The 22,961-nt window shown below is 37.9% G+C and overlaps 1 protein-coding gene across 3 annotated transcripts in view; it reads left to right on the top strand.

The window, feature by feature from the left end:
• aimp1a (aminoacyl tRNA synthetase complex interacting multifunctional protein 1a) overlaps positions 1-22,961 on the top strand; it is a 105,253-nt gene that overhangs the window by 33,537 nt on the left and 48,755 nt on the right. For all 3 annotated transcript variants that reach the window (XM_039759211.1, XM_039759212.1, XM_039759213.1), the window contains exons 3-5: positions 10,674-10,787; positions 12,983-13,153; positions 21,814-22,019. In XM_039759211.1, the coding sequence (XP_039615145.1) occupies positions 10,674-10,787; positions 12,983-13,153; positions 21,814-22,019 (491 nt within the window). The remainder of the gene's footprint in view (positions 1-10,673; positions 10,788-12,982; positions 13,154-21,813; positions 22,020-22,961) is intronic.

Raw genomic sequence — 22,961 nt, forward strand, 5'->3', positions numbered from 1 at the left:
TTAAATCATCCTGAAAGGTTTTTTTTTCTTGCAGTTTCCAATGAAACCAGGTAAATGATAAAATATACAGAATATTCCAAAGCCATAATTCACCGTTTGTAGACATTTTATGTGTTGAAGTTTTGGAATTATCTCAAACCTCTTGAAATATTTTTGAAAGTATCAAGCAACAAAGAATATATACTGTGTGATTTAAACCTTTTTAGAAAATGGATGGTTGGATCTCAGAGTTCAACACCTTTTATACTGTTATAAATTAGCTTCCCAGTTCCCATTTTGCACACTTTCCACAGCTGTCACAAGTAGTACCTCTCTTCCCTCACACATTGACTTAGATGAATTGGGCTAGCTCACTGCCACTCCTCTACGGCTCTTGGCTCCTCTCTCACTCTGGTGCTCTTGGAGTATTCATATCTCAAACCCAATCCCACCTAAGCAAAGTTTTAATCATAAAAACTCCTTGCCAAGTAAGGTCTTCATTCTCCTTTCTAAAGAAAGAATAAAATAATTGCTTGTTCAGATGCTGAAATTAGATTATAATAGGTGTAAATCACTATTGTTGGTTGTTCTCTTTTGAAAAAATATTTGTTGAATAGGGGCTATGTTTAGCATAATGTATTAAAGTAGAGGCCAAAAGAGTTTAAACAAAAACTTAAAATCAGCAATATGTAACTCCTGTTTGTTAGTATTGAGCTTTCAGCAGTTGTTGTTAATTTAATACATCTACCACTACTTTCTTTGTAGTTTAATCCCACTCTATCAAATTCAAGGTAACCCTCTATTTCTTCCTATATTTGCCTTTCTTTTACCTTCACACAAACAATGTTTCCAGGTAGCATATGTGTGATGTTAATGGGTTTAGATCTATGTTGTTCAAAATATATACAAATGGCAACAACAAAAGAAAACATACAGATATTTTCAAAGGTAATTGAAGAAATAATATGCTGTCTCACCCACCTATATTTTAAAGTCTTAACACCAACTGTATTCAGAATATTTTACAGAATCACAAGCTTATTTTTGAAATGAATTGAAATTTGAAAGGAGGCTTACTATATGAACCATTTGAGATGGTTTATTAATTGTCCGTAACAGAGCAATGTTATCAACCAGCTTTGGATTCAAGACTCTTGACTAGTATAACATATTAGTTAAACAACTACAGTGGATTCAGAAAGTATTCAGTCCCCTTCATTTTGTTTTTTTTTTTTTTTTTACATTTTTTAGAGCCTTATCCTAAAATTGCTTAAGTTAGTTTTTTCCCCCCACATGAATCAACACTCTGTACTCCAGAATATCAAAGCAATAACAGGATTTTAGAATATTTTGCAAATTTATTAAAAATGAAATATCACATGGACACAAGTATTGATACCCTTTGCCATGACTCTTGCAAACTGGCTCAGTTATATCCCTTTCAGTTCATCATTGAAATATTTATGCACCTTGTTTGAAGTCCACCTGTGGTCAGTACTGCTTATCAGAGCAAAAACCAAGCCATGTGGTCAAAGGAGTTGCCTGCAGAGCTTAGAGGCAGGATTGTGTCATGATTTGGGATGATAGCAGCCAATTGTTTGGGTCATTATTTGTCTCTGTGTTTTATGTAGTTTACCTCTCATATCAAGATAAAAAGTGAAGTGGCAACAAAGTGATAAGAAAATGAGTGCCTTTATTTCGACACAACAATGCCCCTCCAGTTGCTGTCAACCCTGAATTGTATTAATGTGGTTTGAATATATATTTTAAGTTTCCTTACCTTCAGTGGAGCAAACGTAAGAGGTTGTTTCAAATGGCCTATGTGGTCCTTCCACTGTCATCTATGTGTAGGTCTGGTAAAAGGTATGGCAGAAATAGCAAGTTATAATTAAAGGATGTTTAAATTGCACTATTTAAAAAAAAAAAAATTAATCCAAGTAAAAAAAAACAAATGCCTTAAGTCCTGAATTTTCAATGGCTGTTTAAGAGAGAATGCTTGTTACATGTGTAGCAGTCCAGTCAAGAATGGCCCAGTGTGATAAAGTCGGAATGTGACTTCAGAGTCTCTGAAAGCCGCTTAATGTGAATAAAGGATTCAGGTTATTGGCATCTGAGAAACCTGATTAACAGAGATAGATATCTCCACGAATAATTTGATTATGTGGCCACGTAAACCCATAACTGGGTTCCTTGTAAGAGTTTTGTAATCTGCGCATGTCTGTTGCACTTTTGTCAGCCTATGCATGTTTTTGTTTTGCACATGCTTGAAGTATTCACAAAATACATTTCCAGGTTGCAGTTTTCCTTTTTCTGGCTGAAGTATTCTTTCTCATCCATCCATCCATTTTCCAACCCGCTGAATCTGAACACAGGGCCACGGGGGTCTGCTGGAGCCAGTCCCAGCCAACACAGGGCACAAGGCAGGAACCAATCCAGGGCAGGGTGCCAACCCACCACAGGACACACACAAACACACCCACACGCCAAGCACACACTAGGGTCAATTTAGAATCGCCAATCCACCTAACCTGCATGTCTTTAGACTGCGGGAAGAAACCGGAGCACCACCGTGCCGCCCTATTCTTTCTCAGTATTTAAGAAATAGTTAAATTTGTCTTGATGAGCTGAATCTACAGTGCTAATCTCAGCAACACAGCCAGAGCACTAAAGTAACACGTTACTTTTAACGTGCGCTACAGTGCATCTGGAAAGTATTCACAGCGCATCACTTTTTCCACATCTTATGTTACAGCCTTATTCCAAAATGGATTAAATTCATTTTTTTCCTTAGAATTCTACACACAACACCCCATAATGACAATGTGAAAAAATTTTACTTGAGATTTTTGCAAATTTATTAAAAATAAAAAAAAATTGAGAAAGCCCATGTACATAAGTATTCACAGCCTTTGCCATGAAGTTCAGAATTGAGCTCCGGTGAATCCTGTTTGCCCTGATCATCCTTGAGATGTTTCTGCAGCTTAATTGGAGTCCACCTGGGTAATTTCAGTTGATTGGACACGATTTAGAAAGGCACACACCTGTCTATATAAGGTCCCACAGTTGACAGTTCATGTCAGAGCACAAACCAAGCATGAAGTCAAAGGAATTGTCTGTAGACCTCCGAGACAGGATTGTCTCGAGGCACAAATCTGGGGAAGGTTACAGAAAAATTTCTGCTGCTTTGAAGGCCCCAATGAGCACAGTGGCCTCCATCACCCGTAAGTGGAAGAAGTTTGAAACCACCAGGACTCTTCCTAGAGCTGGCTGGCCATCTAAACTGAGCGATCGGGGGAGAATGGCCGTAGTCAGGGAGTTGACCAAGAACCCAATGGTCACTCTGTCAGAGCTCCAGAGGTCCTCTGTGGAGAGAGGAGAACCTTCCAGAAGGACAACCATCTCTGCAGCAATCCAATAATCAGGCCTGTATGGTAGAGTGGCCAGACGGAAGCCACTCCTTAGTAAAAGGTATATGGCAGCCCTCCTGGAGTTTGCCAAAAGGCACCTGAAGGACTCTCAGTCCATGAGAAACAAAATTATCTGGTCTGATGAGACAAAGATTGAACTCTTTGGTGTGAATGCCAGGCATCACGTTTAGAGGAAGCCAGGCACCGCTCATCACCAGGCCAATACAATCCCTACAGTGAAGCATGGTGGTGGCAGCATCATGCTGTGGGGATGTTTTTCAGCAGCAGGAAATGGGAGACTAGTCAGGATAAAGGGAAAGATTACTGCAGCAATGTACAGAGACACCCTGGATGAAAACCTGCTCCAGAGCGCTCTTGACCTCAGACTGGGACGACGGTTCATCTTTCAGCAGAACACTGACCCTAAGCACACAGCCAAGATATCAAAGGAGTGGCTTCAGGACAACTCTGTGAATGTCCTTGAGTGGCCCAGCCTGAGCCCAAACTTGAATCCGATTGAACATCTCTGGAGAGATCTTAAAATGGCTGTGCACCGACGCTTCCCATCTAACCTGATGGAGCTTGAGAGGTGCTGCAAAGAGGAATGGGCGAAACTGGCCAAGGATAGGTGTGCCAAGCTTGTGGCATCATATTCAAAAAGACTTGAGGCTGTAATTGCTGCCAGAGGTGCATCGACAAAGTATTGAGCAAAGGCTGTGAATACTTATGTACATGTGATTTATCAGTTTTTTTTATTTTTAATAAATTTGCAAAAACCTCAAGTAAACTTTTTTTTTCATGTTGTCCTTATGGGGTGTTGTGTGTAGAATTCTGAGGAAAAAAAATGAATTTAATCCATTTTGGAATAAGAATATAACATAACAAAATGTGGAAATGAAAAGTGATGCGCTGTGAATACTTTACAGATGCACTGTATGTAGTCCGATTACAAAGTACAGTACACCCCCAAAATTCGCAGGGGTTACGTTCCTAGAGCACCCACAAATTGTGAAAAACCGTAAATTTTGGATGTGGTTAAAAAATGCCTATTTTTATAGTTTAAACCCTAAATATGCCCCCAAAACACTTTAATTTCAAAAATCAGCTTAATATATTACCTAAAAATAAAGAATGTAAAGGTAAATGTGTATACTGTACTGCTATGTCTCCCGCAGTGCTGGAATATAAAATGCTGAATTTACCGCTATATGTACTGTAATTAATGCAAGTGCGTTTTCATTGCCAGAAGCCTTAGACGGTGCAGCTCGTTTCGGAGGCATCTTGGGACTTTAACCCTTAGACTGGCACATACTTGGGCGATAATGCATCCCTGGACACCAAATACTTTTTTGCTGCACTTTAAGTAAACGTCACAATTAACAAAGAAAAAGTTAAATTTTAATGGAACACATTTTTTCACCTACAAAGAGCATCACAATTACTGCAAAACAGATCATTCTACACACCGCTAATGAACTGTAAAAACTACTTTAAAAACTACTGGAACAATATGTACAAAGTGGAACTGACGCCATGGATAGAAAAAAAAAATATCACTGAGCCAACTGCGCTTGAACAGGCTGCACGCAAGCACACAGAGGTAAGTGCTGACGCTCTCAATGCATCAGCTCAATCCCAGGGACAGTGAGGCTTTCAGGGTACTTGGGTCACAGAATTGCACAGAAACAGAGGAGATTGTAGTGACAGGAACTTTATTCAAACACTTCAAACAAACATGCCTCTTTCTGAAGTAAGAGGAGCTCAATATGCAGTTAGTTATCAGTTAAACAATAGACAAACATCAGGGGAGCACAACCTCCAACAGGAGCAGAGAATGTCTGGGGGAGGAGAGAGAAACAAAGCAATCAGCCAAAAAGGACAGGTACGGTTCAGGCTTTTAAGTAGAAGGCACAATCGAGAAGACGGTGATTTATTTATTTTTAGGGTGGAGATTCCACCCTTGACCCGACACGCACCCACTCACAAACAGAGACAAAAACAAAGCAAACCGGTAATCAAACAGTAAATAAAGAATGTAATGAAAACAAATGAAATAAGAAAACAACAATACCACCCCTGTTCCCCTTACGGCGATTACACATTAAATACAACAAAGCACAAACAAAACACACACAATAAATCGTGAAAAAGTTAATGAAAAATGGCAACGGATGAAATGTAATGATGAAAATAGATAGTCCAGAGATACACACGCTGAATGGGAATGTACAGATAGTCCTACTGGTAGTTGCTGAAATGGTGAAGACGGGTGGACGAGTACAGGAGCGCTCCTTTCTTTGCAGGATGGCCATGAATCCACTTACAGTCCTCATGTACACAGGCAGACGGTAGACAATCCAGACGCACAAAACGATCCTGGACAAAATGAATATGTACAGGTAACCCAACAGAAGGCAGACAGACAGAAACTTGAAACACAAATTACAAAAACTTTTTTTTGCTTTTGGTCACCAGCCCCCTTTTTAAAAGCCATGCTGACATCCTTTGACCTCAACAGCCCCAGCACCCTCTGCAAAAGACCAATCAGAGCCACTACAGGGACTGCTGGGAGTTGCAGTTTCAAATTCTGTTGGCTACTTTCACCATCCCAAGTTGCGGTTCTCTGTACAGTATAGTATTGCCACGAAAAAAGCCATAAAAATTGCAGAGGATATTTGTGGTTTCTGCTAACAATTATTAGTTTGGTTCTATGGAAAAATCTGTGAATGACTGAGGCCGCGAACTCTGAACTGTGACTTTGCAGAGGTGTACTGTAATGATTAACCTAATGTAATACTTACCTTATTGATGTAAAATAACTTTGTTATTCAAGCAGCTCCTTTGCAGGGCTCAACCGCACAGCCAAGCACAACAAATTTTCTGCATGTAATCCAATTACAGAAATCTATATAGTCTATTTGTTTGCAAGTGTTGTACTTTTTTTTCTCTCAAATTGGTAATGTCCACTTCTGATGTTTAACTGTTTTTTATGCAGTTTATTGACAATGGAGAGTTTTGTCAAAGTTAACCCCAACCCCCCCATATCTGTAACTACCGTTTTCCCAGATTGTTTCTTTGTACCATTTGTCATTCCATACAATATTTAGTCTTTTTTACTTCATAAAATCTGTGCCGCTAATTTGGCATCTTCAGTTGTCTGCCTTTTTTGTTATGATAATCCTAGCTGACCCTACATTACATATTATACCTATGCCCTCAGATAACAAGAGTGCAAGAACATTAAAATAATAACATGTTATTTATTATAGACAATATTCCCAAAATATAAAAGCAGAATAGAAATGAGTTTAGATAAAATTATATTAATACAACCTGGATTACATGTTACCAGGTGGCATTGTGTCTTATTTTGTTCAGTCTTCTGCCCACATCCAGCATAGAGCGGGAAGACAGATGAGAGAAAAGACTGAGGGGGAGGTTGAACCTGGTCTTTTTAATGGTCTAACTTCTTTGGTATACCTCTGGACCAATGGATGCACAAAAGTACCTTCTCAAAACTGCAATGCAATCTTACATTCCTGGGGAAATGGGCTTGTAAGTTCATACAAACTGAAAGGGTTCAAAACATCGACTAAAATAATGTAAAGTGCCCCTGCACACATCTGGTCCACTATTGCCTCTTCCCACCACTGATGGCTCAGCGAAAAATGCTATCTGTTCTTGTAGTGTCATAAATGTCCTAAAGACATAACTGGTTACACAGCTTTTTTCCTCCTTTTAACTTTGTACAAGTACTAGCTGTGTTTCTCTGTTTCGGCAGAGAAATTTTCTAAGACATTGGGGACTCCATTATAGCTCTGTTGGTTACTCGGATACATCAGAAGTACTATATAAATAACAAGTATTTTTTGTATGCAATATTTGTGTTTGTGTGTGTGTGTGTTTGTTGTTTTTTTTTTTAATCAGGGGCTAATGTAATTTTGTTCACTTGTAGTGTTTGATTGGCACTAAAATGTTGACATCGATCACTATTGACACCAATTTTCAGACCTCTTTACCTGTATCAATATACTGTAGTTCCGAAACAAATAACAATTTTCCCAGGCTACTCCACCAAGTGTTTCGGCGAGATGTTTGACTTATGTTTACAACCCAAAATGTTGATACCTTTCAGTTCAAAATTTTTTTTTTTTTTTCTCAGTACTTTTTCTGTCTCGCTATACCAAATAGCCATATTCACTTGACCTACTCACTTTTGAACTTGCTTCCTACAGAGTTAAATATGGTCAGTTCCTGGTTTTCGTAGTGTCTGACCTTGGTTTTTATTTGTGTTCATTGTAAATTGGGCTTTCAAAGGAAACTGTGTTCTTTTGAAATGAAAGGGGTAATAGTAGAAATATGTGAATTTTGAGTATATGTTAATTTTTCATTTTTTTTTTCCCTGAATCGTGTTTTACTGTAACTGATTAAAAAACAATAATGATGTTTACAAGCTGCACATTTATGTGGACCATGTACTGAATTGCATGTCTTAAACATTGTACAGAAAAGCACAAGTTTAAATACTGTGAACTACGTACAGCTTGGACTGTGGAAAGCATCCTATAGTGGGGGCCACATGCACAGAGGAGGATTTTGATGGTGTGAAAGAGATTGTAAATAGCTATTTTGTGTTGTTACATAGGTAATTTTCAATTAATGTAATCTTAATCACATTCTGAAAGTGAAGATCTCTATCAGCTATAGAAGAAAATCAAGACATAATTCTGTCTTGGCTTGCCTCCTTCGGTTAAATTATGGTGTGCTCATTTTCCATTTTTTATTTCCTCTTTTATTTTTAATACTGTGCATGCATGGATTAAAAATGTAATTGTTTCATGACAGATTTATTGCCACTTGTGGTGTATGTAGTAAAGTGAAATCCACGCTTGGCAAAGAGCTTTGTATTAACGCTGTCCAATTGCCCAAATCTCACTTCATACATTGTGAAATGTAACATTACAATAGGTAATGATAAGCAAAACAGCCAAGTTTCATGTAGAGTTTTTTTTGTTTTGCGTTTGAAAAAGCAAAATTTACTAAAATGTTATTTGGGTTTGGGAATGTTAAAAGTTGTTTTTGGGGAATGGGGGTAAAGAAAGGAAGATTGCTACTTAAGGGTTTGGCTACACTGCACAGTTCCCTTTTGGAACAATACATTTCTCAGAACAGGGTCCAAGGTAAAAAATAAATAAATAAAAAGGTGGAAAAAGCATGACTAAACCAAATCCAAGATCAGACAGAATGGAGTACTGTAAGATTAACACTGTAATTCACCAAGATAATGAAATTCTTACTCCGGAGTGGTTAAGGGAAAATTGCAGCAGCTACTACCTTTGATGACATGTTATTTTTGTCATTGCTTTTATTTAACCTTTGTGAGTGTTGATCAAATCATCTGGAGTTGTGCACTTGGTGATGGGAATTGTAGTGCTGGCATCAGCAGTTACCATAAGGTTGCAGTTAAGATGAAGTTGGAAAGGGTATTAATATTAGACACCTTTCTTACTGGATCAGTTGCGCAAAATCGACTGTGCTCACAGTCCCAGCACCTGCCATGCACTTGCTGAACATGTCTTCTTTGAACTTGATCGAACTTCCTTCCTTTCACTTTGTTTTTGCATACTGCCTTCATTTGCCCCATTTATCCATGCAATCACTTGTCAGTGTTGTGACGTAAAGGGGACACAAGGTATTCCACTTGCTACAGGATTATTAATGACAAATATAAAGAAATAAAAAAACAGGTCGGCCAGTTTTCTTTTTTCTGTCTTCTTTTTTTGGCTGCTTCCGTTAGGCATCGCCATAGCGGATCATCTTTTTTCGTATCCTCCTGTCCTCTGCATCTTGCTCTGTTACTCCCACCACCTGCATTTTTTCTCTCACCACATCCATAAACCTCCTCTTAGGCCTTCCTCTTTTCCTCTTACCTGGCAGCTCTATCCTTAGCATTCTCTACCCAAAATATATCCAACTTCTCTCCTCTGCACATGTTCAAAGCAATGCAGTTTTACCTCTCTGACTTTGTCTCCCAACCGTCAAACCTGAGCTGACCCTCTAATGTACTAATTTCTAATCCTGTCCATCCTCTTCACATCCAATGCAAATTTTGACATCTTTAAGTCTGCCACCTCAAGCTCTGTCTCCTGTTTTTTGGTCAGAGCCACAGTCTCCAACCCATATAATATAGCTGGTCTCACTACCATCCTGTAGACCTTCCCTTTCACTCGAGTGAACAAAGACTGTAGTACACCTGCAACCTTATAACACAGACTTCATCACATCACTGTGCGTGACGAAACAGCAGGCAGGCTACTGCTTGTACATGTTTATTGATGGAATGGCTGTCGCTTTGCATGAGGTATGCATTAAATCAAAAGTGAAACTGTATGCAAAGATGCTTGAACACAAGGAGATCAGTGACAATAACTTCTTGTCGCGTGCCAAATCAGAAGGGACAACTGAAGTCCACAGGGCACAGATATATTCATAACAGGGGACCTTTGTGATGGGCAGATGAATTTCCTACCTACATGCCTACCTTTTGTTTTGATAACCGTTTTGATCATATTCAGCCCTTCATTCATTATTCAGGCACAAGCGTAACCAGCCTCTCATTGAAATTCACCCTTTGGAATAGAAATATTTTCCTAAATGTGTCTCCAAGTCTGATGTCATTTTCACGGCAACTCCCTCCCACCCAGCCTGAGATAAACCAGCCTTTATGCGGCTCAGGGATAAGCAAGGTGGAGCCTGTACTGACACATGTTAACGGCACATCCACTTAACAATAAAAGAAATGGCCTTTTGCCTCTGTTATAATTACCGTAGTTCAAAGTTTCAATGATTTCATTCGTTATTGACGAACTAAGTAGAAATGATAATCACCAAAGCCTATTTTTGGACCATGGGCTGGGCCACTCGGAGGTTGCTTTTGGCCTACATGTGGCCCATGGGCCGCCATTTGAATTGGCCTGTGCTAGATATTATGCAGTGTTTTACATTCTACAAACTTTAGCACTTGTTAGGGACATCCGTGCAATTATGGTTAATAGAAGAGTGGCAGTTAACCGTGGAGTTTTCTTGCAGCTGAATAGCAGGGGATTGAGGGTTGGAAATATATGATTCTCAAAGATCAACGGCTAAAACTGCGGAGCTTCCACCACTCAGTGCCGATGGACTCCACCACACTGTCTTTGAAATAATTGATTAAATCATGTCAGACAGATAATAAATTAGAAAAGTGAAATCACATTCATTGCTTATTTATGAATTATTTCATATTAGTTTTACAGGCCTCTATTCGAGAAGAGAAGAAGCTGCGAGTGGAAAATGCAAAACTGAAGAAAGATATTGAAGATCTCAAAAAGCAGCTTATTGAAATAGAAATAAGAAATGGAGGTAGGAAACTGATTTTATTTCTTAAAACTACTATCTCTGCTATTTGTGAATTCCAGAGTATGTTTTTTAAAGTCTCCACCAATTCACTCAAAGGATTTCAAATAGACACATTTTTAATTGTATGACATGTATTTCTATTTAATGGATTGTGTGAAAGTCTGTCTGAATTTTGTTTACTTTTTTTTTTTTTAACAACCTAGAGAGAGTTGTACAAGGTTTAAAGTGTGATTTAAAGTGGATATACAGTTATGTGAAAATGGAAGCACTCCCCAGGAAATGTTTTTTCTTTTATATAAAGGTGGACATTTTAAGATTTGATCTTCACTTAAACTTATAAGTAAAGGTGTTATAACAAACATTTACATTTTGTAGTCCAGTGTTTAATAAAAGTGAATGCAAATTTCACACATGGAAAAATCGAGTACATCCCCACATTTATCACTACCTTAAATATATAAAATTACAATCAGATTTACGAGATCAGGTGCAAATGAGAGAGTATCTTAGAGTTTTTGTGATCACTATAGCTTAAGTCTAGAAAAGGATTTCTAACCAATTCACCATTCCACTGTTTGGAAAACCATTTGCAAGTAGTAGATTTCAAACAACTGCCAACTTGTCCAGCCCTGGCCGCACCTGAAATTTTAGTCCGAGAGCAGAATGCAAGATGCTGAAAAAAGTCTCTTAAGTATCCCAGGATTTCATCATGAGACCTATATGTAGCTCTAGGCAATGTTGTTTTTAAAGTACATGAGTCCACCATTAGAAGGAGTCTGCACAAATTACGTCTACATGGTAGGTGTACCAGGTTTTATTTTTTTCTATCCAGAAAGAACATCAGTGTAAGTTTGCCCATGAACAACCAGACAAAGACAAGGACTTCTGGATTGATGTGCCCAGGATAGACAATTCAAAGAGACTTTATAGTCACAATATCAGAAAACATATTTGGTGAAAACTAAAGACAACATTTGACCAGAAAAACCTGATACCAGCTTTAAAACATTGTGGTGAAAATATTATTGTTTGGGGCAGATTTGCTTCACCAGGGCCTGGGTAGCTCACCATCTTAGAATCCACTGTGTATTATTCGTTCTAACAGAGGATGTTTCAGATAATTTGAGACCATCTGTCAGAAGATTGAAGCTCAACTGAAAGTGTACCTTGCATAACAGCAACCCTAAAATACCAGTAAATCCACCAAGGTACAGCTGAAAAGAAAGGACAGGATGTTTCTGAAAAGAACAAGTCAAAAGGCACACAAGACAGCTCTGAAACATGGCACAGTTGAAAGAATGGGGAAAACTCTCCCAGTTAACGTCAGAGGCAGGATTACACACTTACTTTTTCTGCTGACGGAAATGTATTTCTATTCATTATTCTTTGAATGAATTATTGCAAAATCAAATTTTCATTGTTTTTCTTTTCTTTTTTCCAGTCACAGCCTCTTTTTAAGTATAATGTTTAAATAATGATCAAATCTTGATATGTTCCCCTATGCTAACAAGAAGAAATATCATGACAGAGTACACCATACTTGATACTCAACACCCACTCTAGCTCAGAGAGCTATGTAAACAGAGTGCCCTTGAGCAAGGGGCAGCAAAACTGAGAGAGACACTGTTACTGTGTGATAGGGCACACGCGGTTCCCATTATCTCATCTGGGTAAGCATGTGCTTCCTGATTCACAGGTCCTAAATTCACGGCCAGCCTTTGTGTGTGAGAAAGTGAAACAAAAAGGGCTGGGGCTCTGAGCAATTTCCAAGGATCTGACAGACCATTGTGAGCTAGTTCACCATGTATATTAATAAGACTCTTATTATTTTATCATCATGTAAATCCCAAATATTTTTAGGAAAGATTTTTTTTCTTTTTATATTTGTTTTCTGGCATTGGTTTGTGGTATCTCATTTTGTTTGCATGTTACTCTTCATCTTTGTATTTTTATCCTCTGTTTCTTGTTTGTGCTTTTTTCAATGTTTATACATTTTTGTTTCTTTAAACATTTTTGTATTTTTTGATATGAATTTGTTAAACATTTATTCTTGTTGCATTGGTTTGATTTCTTTTGCATTTTCAGTTTGTGTTTGTAGTTTTGTTTGTGTGATTTGTTTGTGTTTCTTAGTTTGTTTTTGTGTATTGCATTTATGTGTATGCCAGAGTGTAACATACATTTTATATTTTTACTCCAAGTTAAACAGATTTCTCTACCTACGGCCACATCTGTCCAGTCCAGTTCACATGCCCCATCAACTCAGACTGTAAAACCTGCTGCACCCTCTATTCCTGCACCACTACATACCCAAGAGGATGTTCCAAAAACTAATGAAGAGAAAAAGAAGAAAGAAAAGCCAGAGAAAAAAGGTGATTAATGTGACTCTGTCACACTTTTTTTTTTTTTGCATTTTTCAAAGTAATGAAGTGATTTACTCTCAGATTGTATGCATTTAATCATTTCTCTTTTAATAAACTTGAATCCCTTGCATCATGAAAAGAGTAAAATAAAAGAAAGAATATTTATTTTATGTCAATGATAGGGCTGCTGATAAAATGTAATGAAGTTGAGCTTCATGTACTATATAACATTTAAGTCAGTGAAAGCTACTGTGATCCTTGTGTTTCACTTTATACACCACATATTGCATGTAACTTGTGTTTTATTAATTTTTAAACAAATTTTTTAACCAACATCGTCTGATTCTCAAATCAATAGAACCTTTTGACAATTATACTCTTGACAGCAAAACAACAAAACATTTTATAAAGTGCTGGTATTTCCTTCTGCATTTAGCATGTTCTGTATGCTCCTGTCACTCATACTAAACAAAACACTTGAATTAAAAAAAAAAAATCCTGACGAACTGACACAAATAAAGCAAGACAAATTGCAGGCACATTTACAGTACCCCCATGATAAAGTACCTCAGTTGTTTTTTTTTTAGTATTGAATTAGGTGATTGTGTCACCTGAACTCTGCTTTTTTTTAAGGGCCACAGACACCCTCCTCCTGAGCAGCCTGACTCATGGGGTGAGAATAACAAAGGAAGCCATGTTTGGGGAAAAGATAGTTATGCAAAGTGCATATATTCCACCAACAGCTATGGAAATTAAGTAATTCCAAATTAGGATTAGAAATGCCATTGTTTATGATACTTTATTTCTTAAACTAATTTCAGAGTTTATGAATAAGTCAAAATTAGGGTATCCTATCAGTCCAAGACTGAGCAACTGTAACCAACCATAAATATCTTGATTGCAGCCATTGATCTAAGTCTAATGTTTGTGAGTATGAAGTGTCTGTATTTTGCAGTGCTAAATACAAGAACATTAACATGCAGCATATTTCCAATCACCTGTGTAAAATAAAATAAATGGAGTATTGCATGGATAAATACGCCTGCAGCTTTCTGAATCTTTAGTTAACCTTTGATATGTTTACTAACCAAATGTTTTAGTATAGTTGTTCACACTGTTCAGAGTATTTTCATCTGATTTTTTTTTTTCAGTAGTGGATGGAGTAAACTACTTATGTTCAGGGAGTATGTTAAAATAAATTAATATGCTTGCAAACTGTTTGCAACAGTTTTTCTCCAATGGACGGTTCAGCTCTGGAACAACACAGTTTTATCACATGCATTTTAAGCATGAAAAACACACTGTATAAATAATTGTATAAATATTCTCTAACCAAAACTAACCATTGTGATGCAAGGCTCATTTAGTATTGGCACTATCAATTGGTACTGTCAGTATTTTTCATAATTATACATAATAAGTACTTTATGTATTTTGTGAAATACTTTTCACATAATGAAACATGACTAAAAAAGTAATATATCATATTAGTATTTTGAGCTGCCAGGGAGGGAGTGAGAGATATGGGAGGAGTTTGATTCCTAAAACAAGCTGTGACAGACAGCGTTGGCACAGCTTAGAAGAGAGAGGAGATGGATTATCTGTACAGTGCACTCATGTAACGTCAAAGGGGGGGAGGGGGACTTCCCAAATCCCTTTCAATAATTTTTTACCCTAAACTGCATGTGCGGACCCAAAACCCTGGTCTTTGCATTATTTGCATATGTGGAACATCGCCATCAAAACTCCCACGTAAAGGCATAATATTTACACTTACGCCTATGGTACCAAAAATAACACATACAACTGTAGCTATGGTTCATGATGTTTTTGTTCTTTTGTAAGGTGCCTTTCAACTAAATTCATTCTTCTCAGTGTATACACTAAATACTGAAATGTAAACCATGTATTCTGCTGATAAATAGTCAACAAACTATTCACTTTACCAGTGTTTTGTTCCTTATATAGCGACAATACATGTGTCTTATATACTATATATGAACTGACTTTACTGTAACAAACCTGTAATGGGAATTTGCATGTTTAATGCTATATACTTCCTGCCAAGCAGCATCTAGGTGTGAGCCTTGCTCCAACTCTGTGGTGTGATATTTTATTGAAAATCTCATGACACACATTTTTCTCTTCATAGTGCAGAAAAATCTGTTCATTTCCATTTTACAGATAGGTTACATTAAACATAAATTTACATTTCATTGCCTTTTTATCTGTAATTTCATTCTCAAAACTGCTTAATCCAAGTGCTGGCCTTGTATGTAATATATGCATTTCAAACATTCAATTCATTGCATGGGCTGCTTAAATGTGCAGCCTGTAAACATTATTGATTTTTGTAATTTTTGTCTGAATATGGCAAATAGATAAATTGAAGCGTGAACATACAACTGATGAAAAACTCAAATTAATGCTTGGTTGAATAATGTAAACAAAAGAAAATTGTTAATTTATAATAATAATAATGTACCTATCCATTAATTTTCTAAATCTTCTTTATCCTGACCATGTTGCAGGAAAGTTGGATCCTATCCCAGCAAGCAAAGGGTGCAAGGCAGATGGACATAAATACTCAGAATTCCCACTGGTGTTTTCCATTGATCATGAACAGGGATCTTAGTCATCAGAAAAAGCAGGAATTTATCTACAGCAGGAATGTTGTGCTCATGGCCAATTGTATGTAGTATATGAAAGAGTAAGATGATCCACTGACCTAACATTAGCCCCTGGTTTTTATTAAAACAAAACAAAAAAAAAAAACTAGAAGTATTGTATACAAAAACGTTTGTTAGTTGCATGGTACTTCTAAGACATCCAATTAACCAACAGCATTATAATCGAAGTGAATACAGTTAAAAACAAATAAAACGGCATAACAAGAATAGAAAAAGGCATGGCAATAAAGAGCAGAATTGAATGCTTAAACAGTTCAGTACAATCAGAAGAATCTCTGCTAAACTGGGAAAACAGCCACAATCGTGGTCGGGCAACCAGAAACAATGCAAGCAAGGCTTAAATCCTTAAAAAGAAAATCACAGTTAGGCACGTGAGTATCATACAATTGAATAAACAAGCCTTCATGAAAAAAATGGCAGCCACCTGAATTTGTGGTTTAGATGTATCGATTTCACAATCTTCAACCTAAAATTACTCTTGACATATCTTTTTTTCTTTTTTCCACTAGGTATTGTTCAGAAAAAATGTTTGTTTATGAGAAAAACAGACTTTAATTGTGATCTAAATTACTGATTAAATAAATTTGACCAAATTTGCTAGAGATGGGAAGTTCCAGGTTCATCATGATATGTTATCACAATATGTAAGACTGTAATAATTGCAGTCATTAGTTCACTTTTAGTATCCCATAGGCAACAGTGCAGCAGTTTATTACACTTACTGAGAAGAACCCTTTAATCTGTTTATTCCAAGTAAATTCTAGAATTTCTAGGCGCAGCCAGGGTGTTGAAGGGGTCCGGTTTGGTGGACTCAGGATTGGGTCACTGCTTTTTGCAGATGATGTTGTCCTGTTTGCTTCATCAGGCCGAGATCTTCAGCTCTTTCTGGAACGGTTTGGGGGAGAGATCCAGCTCCAAGTGGAGTTCAAGTATCTCGGGGTCTTGTTCACGAGTGAGGGAAGAATGGAGCATGAGATCAACAGGCGGATTGGTGCAGCATCGGCAGTGATGCGGGCTCTGCATCGGTCTGTCGTGGTGAAAAAGGAGCTGAGCCGTAAGGCAAAGCTCTCAATTTACCAGTCGATCTACGTTCCTACCCTCCCCTATGGTCATGAGCTATGGGTAGTGACCGAAAGAACGAGATTGCGAATACAAGCGGCTGAAATGAGTTTCCTCTGCAGGGTGTCTGGGCTTTCCCTTAAAGATAGGGTGAGAATCTCAGTCACCTGGGAGGGGCTCAGAGTAGAGCCGCTACTCCTCCGCATCGAGAGGAGTCAGATGAGGTGGCTCAGGCACCTGATCAGGATGCCTCCTGGACGCCTCCCTGGTGATGTGTTCCGGGCACGTCCAACCGGGAGGAGGCCCCGGGGAAAACCCAGGACACGCTGGAGGGACTATGTCTCCCGGCTGGCCTGGGAACGCCGTGGGATTCTCCCGGAAGAGCGGGAAGAAGTGGCCGGGGAGAGGGAAGTCTGGGCCTCTCTGCTTAAGCTGCTGCCCCCACAACCCGACCCCGGATAAGCGGAAGAGGATGGATGAATGAATTTTTTTCTTGGAGATGAATTTCAAGAAATGTACGTCAACATTTTCCAGACTTAAAATACTCAAATACAGTACACAACACATATTAAAATGTCTAACACCAGTTGATTCTTTATGAGATTAGCCTTTGAGTTTTAGTAGTGCTGCTATTCAGTGATTGGGAACAGAATACAGTGCATCCGGAAAGTCTTCACAGCGCATCACTTTTTCCACATTTTGTTATGTTACAGCCTTATTCCAAAATGGGTTAAATTAATTTTTTCCTCAGAATTATACACACAACACCCCATAATGACAACGTGAAAGAAGTTTACTTGCGGGATTTCAAATTTATTAAAAATAAAAAAACACAATTACAGCCTCAAGTCTTTTTGAATATGATGCCACAAGCTTGGCACACCTATCCTTGGCCAGTTTCACCCATTCCTCTTTGCAGCACCTCTAAAGGTCCATCAGTTTGGATGGGAAGCGTCAGTGCACAGCCATTTTAAGATCTCTCCAGAGATGTTCAATCGGATTCAAGTCTGGGCTCTGGCTGGGCCACTCAAGGATATTCACAGAGTTGTCCTGAAGCCACTCCTTTGACATCTTGGCTGTGTGTTTAGGGTCGTTGTCCTGCTGAAAGATGAACCGTCGCCCCAGTCTGAGGTCAAGAGCGCTCTGGAGCAGGTTTTCATCCAGGATGTGTCTGTACATTTCTGCTGTCATCTTTCCCTTTGTCCTGACTAGTATACGAGTTCCTGCTGCTGAAAAACATCCCCACAGCATGATGCTGCCACCACCATGCTTCACTGTAGGGATGGTATTGGCCTGGTGATGAGCGGTGCCTGGTTTCCTCCAAATGTGACGCCTGGCATTCACACCAAAGAGTTCAATCTTTGTCTCATCAGACCAGGAAATTTTGTTTCTCATGGTCTGAGAGTCCTTCAGGTGCCTTTTGGCATACTCCAGGAGGGCTGCCATGTACCTTTTACTAAGGAGTGGCTTCTGTCTTGCCACTTTACCATACAGGCCTGATTGGTGGATTGCTGCAGAGATGGTTGTCCTTCTGGAAGGTTCTCCTCTTTCCACAGAGGACCTCTGGAGCTCTGACAGTGTGACCATCGGGTTATTGGTCACCTCCCTGACTAAGGCCCTTCTCCCCGATCGCTCAGTTTAGATGGCCGGCCAGCTCTAGGAAGAGTCCTGGTGGTTTCGAACATCTTCCACTTATGGATGATGGAGGCCACTGTGCTCACTGGGACCTTCAAAGCAGCAGAAATTTTTCTGTAACCTTCCCCAGATTTGTGCCTCGAGACAATCCTGTCTCGGAGTTCTACTAACAGTTCCTTTGACTTCATGCTTAGTTTGTGCTCTGACATGAATTGTCAACTGTGGGACCTTATTTAGACAGGTGTGTGACTTTCCAAATCGTGTCCAATCAACTGAATTTACCACATCTGGACTCCAATTAAGCTGCAGAAACATCTCAAGGATGATCATGGGAAACAGGATGCACCTGGGCTCAATTTTGTGCTTCATGGGCAAAGGCTGTGAATACTTATGTACATGTGCTTTCTCAATTTTTTTATTTTTAATAAATTTGCAAAAATCTCAAGTAAACTTTTATCACGTTGTCATTATGGGGTGTTGTGTGTAGAATTCTGAGGAAAAAAAATGAATTTAATCCATTTTGGAATAAGGCTGTAACATAACAAAATGTGGAAAAAGTGATGCGCTGTGAATACTTTCCAGATGAACCGTATTTCAGAGTTATGTCATTTGATATGAACAATGATGTGGAATACTTGCATTTTTTTTCAATATTTAATACATGTCATTGGGTCATACTCATAATTAGGCAAACTCTTGTTGAAAATCTTTAGGTTCTGAAATAAGGACAAAAGTTACACTTTTTATGCATTTATTATAGGAGTTTTTTCTTTTTTGCTAATTGAAGCTTAGGTAATATTTACACATCATATGCAGCTTAATACTAGAATCCCTGAAGCCTACAAAAAAATAATCGTAATCACGGCCCACCTTAAGTTAAGTTTATATGTAATACAGAATGCAACTCATTGACAACAACGTGTTTTTTTTTTTACTTTGGTAAAAAATTTTTTTTTTTTTACTTTTTATAAGTTATATTCTTGAATAAAAAGCACATGTGTTTATTTGATATTTGGACTTATACACTTCATGTCTTTAGTAGTATAAAAGAAGTTTCTGCTTTAGGTATGTGTTCAGCATTTCTTGCCTCGAATTTCCTTTCATCCTACACTTACCCAGATCTTTGTAGACACGGAACACACATGAAATGCATGCATTCCAAATAAAAGTGTACTGTATTATTTACCCTATACAACTCCAGGCACCTCATATGCAGATAAGGAGCCTTGGCTTGAGCTGGGAGAACTTTTTGCCCGAGTTGAGTTCCGTCAAGGGTGAGGGATGTGATAGCAAGACACTTGCTGCTTATGCTGATTGACACATTTACAAATCAAAAGATGATGATAGAGAGGTGAGAAAGAATTCAAGGTGGGCCAGGATTACGAGTTTTTTCGTAGGCTTCAGGGATTCTAGTGTTAACCTTCGTCAGGGCATTTTGTATTTCAGTCAGAGTAGTGCTTCTAATAATATAGGTACATCATCTATAGTAGTTTAAAATGCTCTTTGTTATGGAAGTATTAATATAATGCAGCGGTTCTACATTCCCAAAGGTGATGGCAAAAAAAATATTTGGCCTTCGTTTATCAAAGACTAGCAAAATACCCGCGCTTCGCAGCGGAGAAGTAGTGTGTTAAAGAAGTTATGAAAAAGAAACATTTTAAAAATAACGTAACATGATTGTCATTGTAATTGTTTTGTCACTGTTATGAGTGTTGCTGTCATATATAGCAAAATACCCGCACTTCGCAGCGGCAAAGTACTACATTAAAATTTTTATTAAGAAGAAAATTAAACCTTTTTAAACTGAGGGAAAATATGCCAATAATTATTTGTTAAGGATCTCTTTGTATACCATGTTGTCATTTTGGCCCACCGGTTGTAACATGACCAAGCTGTGCGCTGAGCTTACTCTTGACCATGCAACTTACAGTTGGCCATGTGAACAGTAATCTTGTCTCAAATCTGACAGCTTGGATTGCTGTAAGGAATAAGCCTGCCAAATTTCAGCTTTCTACCTACATGGGAAGTTGGAGAAATTAGTGATGAGTCAGTGAGTCAGACTGTGAGGGCTTTGCCTTTTATTAGCATAGATATATTGTGATGAAAAATATTGTACTGCTTTTACTTTCCCTGCCTCCCCAACCTCTAAATTTTAAGTAAAATATTTATACCCTTGACTGTGGATTTACTTTTAATTCATACTGGAATATCAAGTGTTGGCAGATTGCTTTTAATTGCATATCTTTAAATATTGTTAGATACAAGGTTGAAGTCAAAAACTTGCAAAGATTTGCAAAAGCCAAAATATTGTAAAGTGTCCTCACACCAAAGTCATATAATGCTTATGGACAGAGTACCTTTACATATATACTCAGCAAAAAAAGAAACGTCCTCTGACTTTCAACTGTTTTTACTTTCAGTTAACTTAATGTGTAAATATTTGTATGAACAGTAAAAGAGTCAACACCATAAGACATAAACTAAAAATGTTTCACAATGTGTCCCTGAATGAAGGGAGGCTCAAAATCAAAAGTACCAGTCAGTATCTGGTGTGGCCACCAGCTGCTTTAAGTACTGCAGTGCATCTCCTCCTCATGGACTGGACCAGATTTGTCAGTTCTTGCTGTGAGATGTTACCCCACTCTTCCACCAAGGCACCTGCAAGTTCCTGGACATTTCTGGGGGGAATGGCCCTAGCCCTCACCCTGCGATCCAACAGGTCCCAGATGAGCTCAATGGGATTGAGATCCGGGCTCTTCTACTGCGAGGATGATCAGCTGTCCTTCCTGTCTCCCTGTAGCGCTGTCTTAGGCGTCTCACAGTGCGGACATGGCAATTTATTGCCCTAGCCACATCAGCAGTCCTCATGCCTCCCTGCAGCATGCCTAATGCACGTTCACGCAGATGAGCAGGGACCCTGGGCATCTTTCTTTGGGTGTTTTTCACAGTCGGTAGACAAGTCTCTTTAGTGTCCTGCGTTTTTAGAACTGTGACCTTAAATGCCTACTTTCTGTAAGCTGTTAAGGTCTTAACGACCATTCCACAGGTGCATGTTAATTAATTGATTATGGTTAATTGAACATGCATGGAAAACATTGTTTAAACCCTTTACAATGAAGATCTGTAAAGTTATTTGGATTTTTAAAACATTATTGTTGAAATACACAGTCCTGAAAAAGGGACGCTTCTTTTTTTGCTGAGTATATATCTTTTACAAGCACTTTTTATAAACTTATTTTAAATTCCTTTTTAATTGAAAATACATTTCTATTGTTAATTTTTCAGGAGAAAAGAAAGACAAAAAACAGTTGCCAGGAGAAGATGATTCAAAGCCAGTGGATGTAGCCCGACTTGATTTACGTGTTGGCAGGATTGTGATGGCCAAGAAGCATCCAGATGCAGACTCTCTTTATGTTGAAGAGGTGGATGTAGGTGAACCTGCTGCTAGGACCGTTGTTAGTGGTCTAGTGAAGTATGTCCCAGTGGAGCAGGTATTGAATTCTTCCAAATGATCTTCAGAAATTTATCTTTTTTTTGTTGAAGTAAGCATATGTTTTGTTTACCCTTATAAAATAGTTGCTACAAGTTCCATGTAGCTTGTAGCTGTTCATAGCAAGAATGGGTTAAATTAAAAAAAAATCTCAAACCTGTTTTTTTCCCATTAACCTGCCTTTAAAGACCAGTTTTATTTCCTTTTTTTGTCTAAATTTTAAATTAACTTTATATTTTTTACATTGTATTTGCACTAATCACATCTTCTGATGTTTAGGCTTCTTACATCAAATGTTTGTTTTTATTATTGCAAGTGATGGATGAGTGCTAGGAATATAATACAGTGTTAACTCTATGCCACGGCACGCTTTCTTACCCATAGCAATTTATATATATATATATATATATATATATATATATATATATATATATATATATATATATATATATATACACTTATGGCATTAAAAACTTAGTGGTAGGTCTATAGAAAAATGCTAAAAACCATTATTGTTTTATTTGATTACCTTGAATTATTTTTTTATTCAAGATGCCAGTTTTTACTTTTAATTGTTCACATTTTCTTGCCATTTATTCTATTGGAAAGTGTTTTATTTTGGAGGTTTAACATTGTTCAAAGCGAGGATTTTCCATAACCAGAAGAATTTTGTGTTCGGTTTTGAGAATGTGTTCATGCTGCGCCTTCTTAATATTTCATGGTCTGTGTTTAGCATGTGGCTGCAGAAATTAATATAATTAGAAACATTTGAGGGATGGAGACAAATCCAACCAGAGACAAAATAATCCTAGTAGATTTATCATTATTAATAGAAAAAAGAAGGTGCAGCAGGATCCTGCATATTAAATGACAACATTGGTAACAGATTAAAACATTACTGAGCTATTGCCAATCAAAGCTTTTTCTGTAACTTGGTATCCAT

This window comes from Polypterus senegalus, chromosome 7 (assembly GCF_016835505.1).
Source record: "Polypterus senegalus isolate Bchr_013 chromosome 7, ASM1683550v1, whole genome shotgun sequence".
Lineage (NCBI taxonomy): Eukaryota > Metazoa > Chordata > Cladistia > Polypteriformes > Polypteridae > Polypterus > Polypterus senegalus.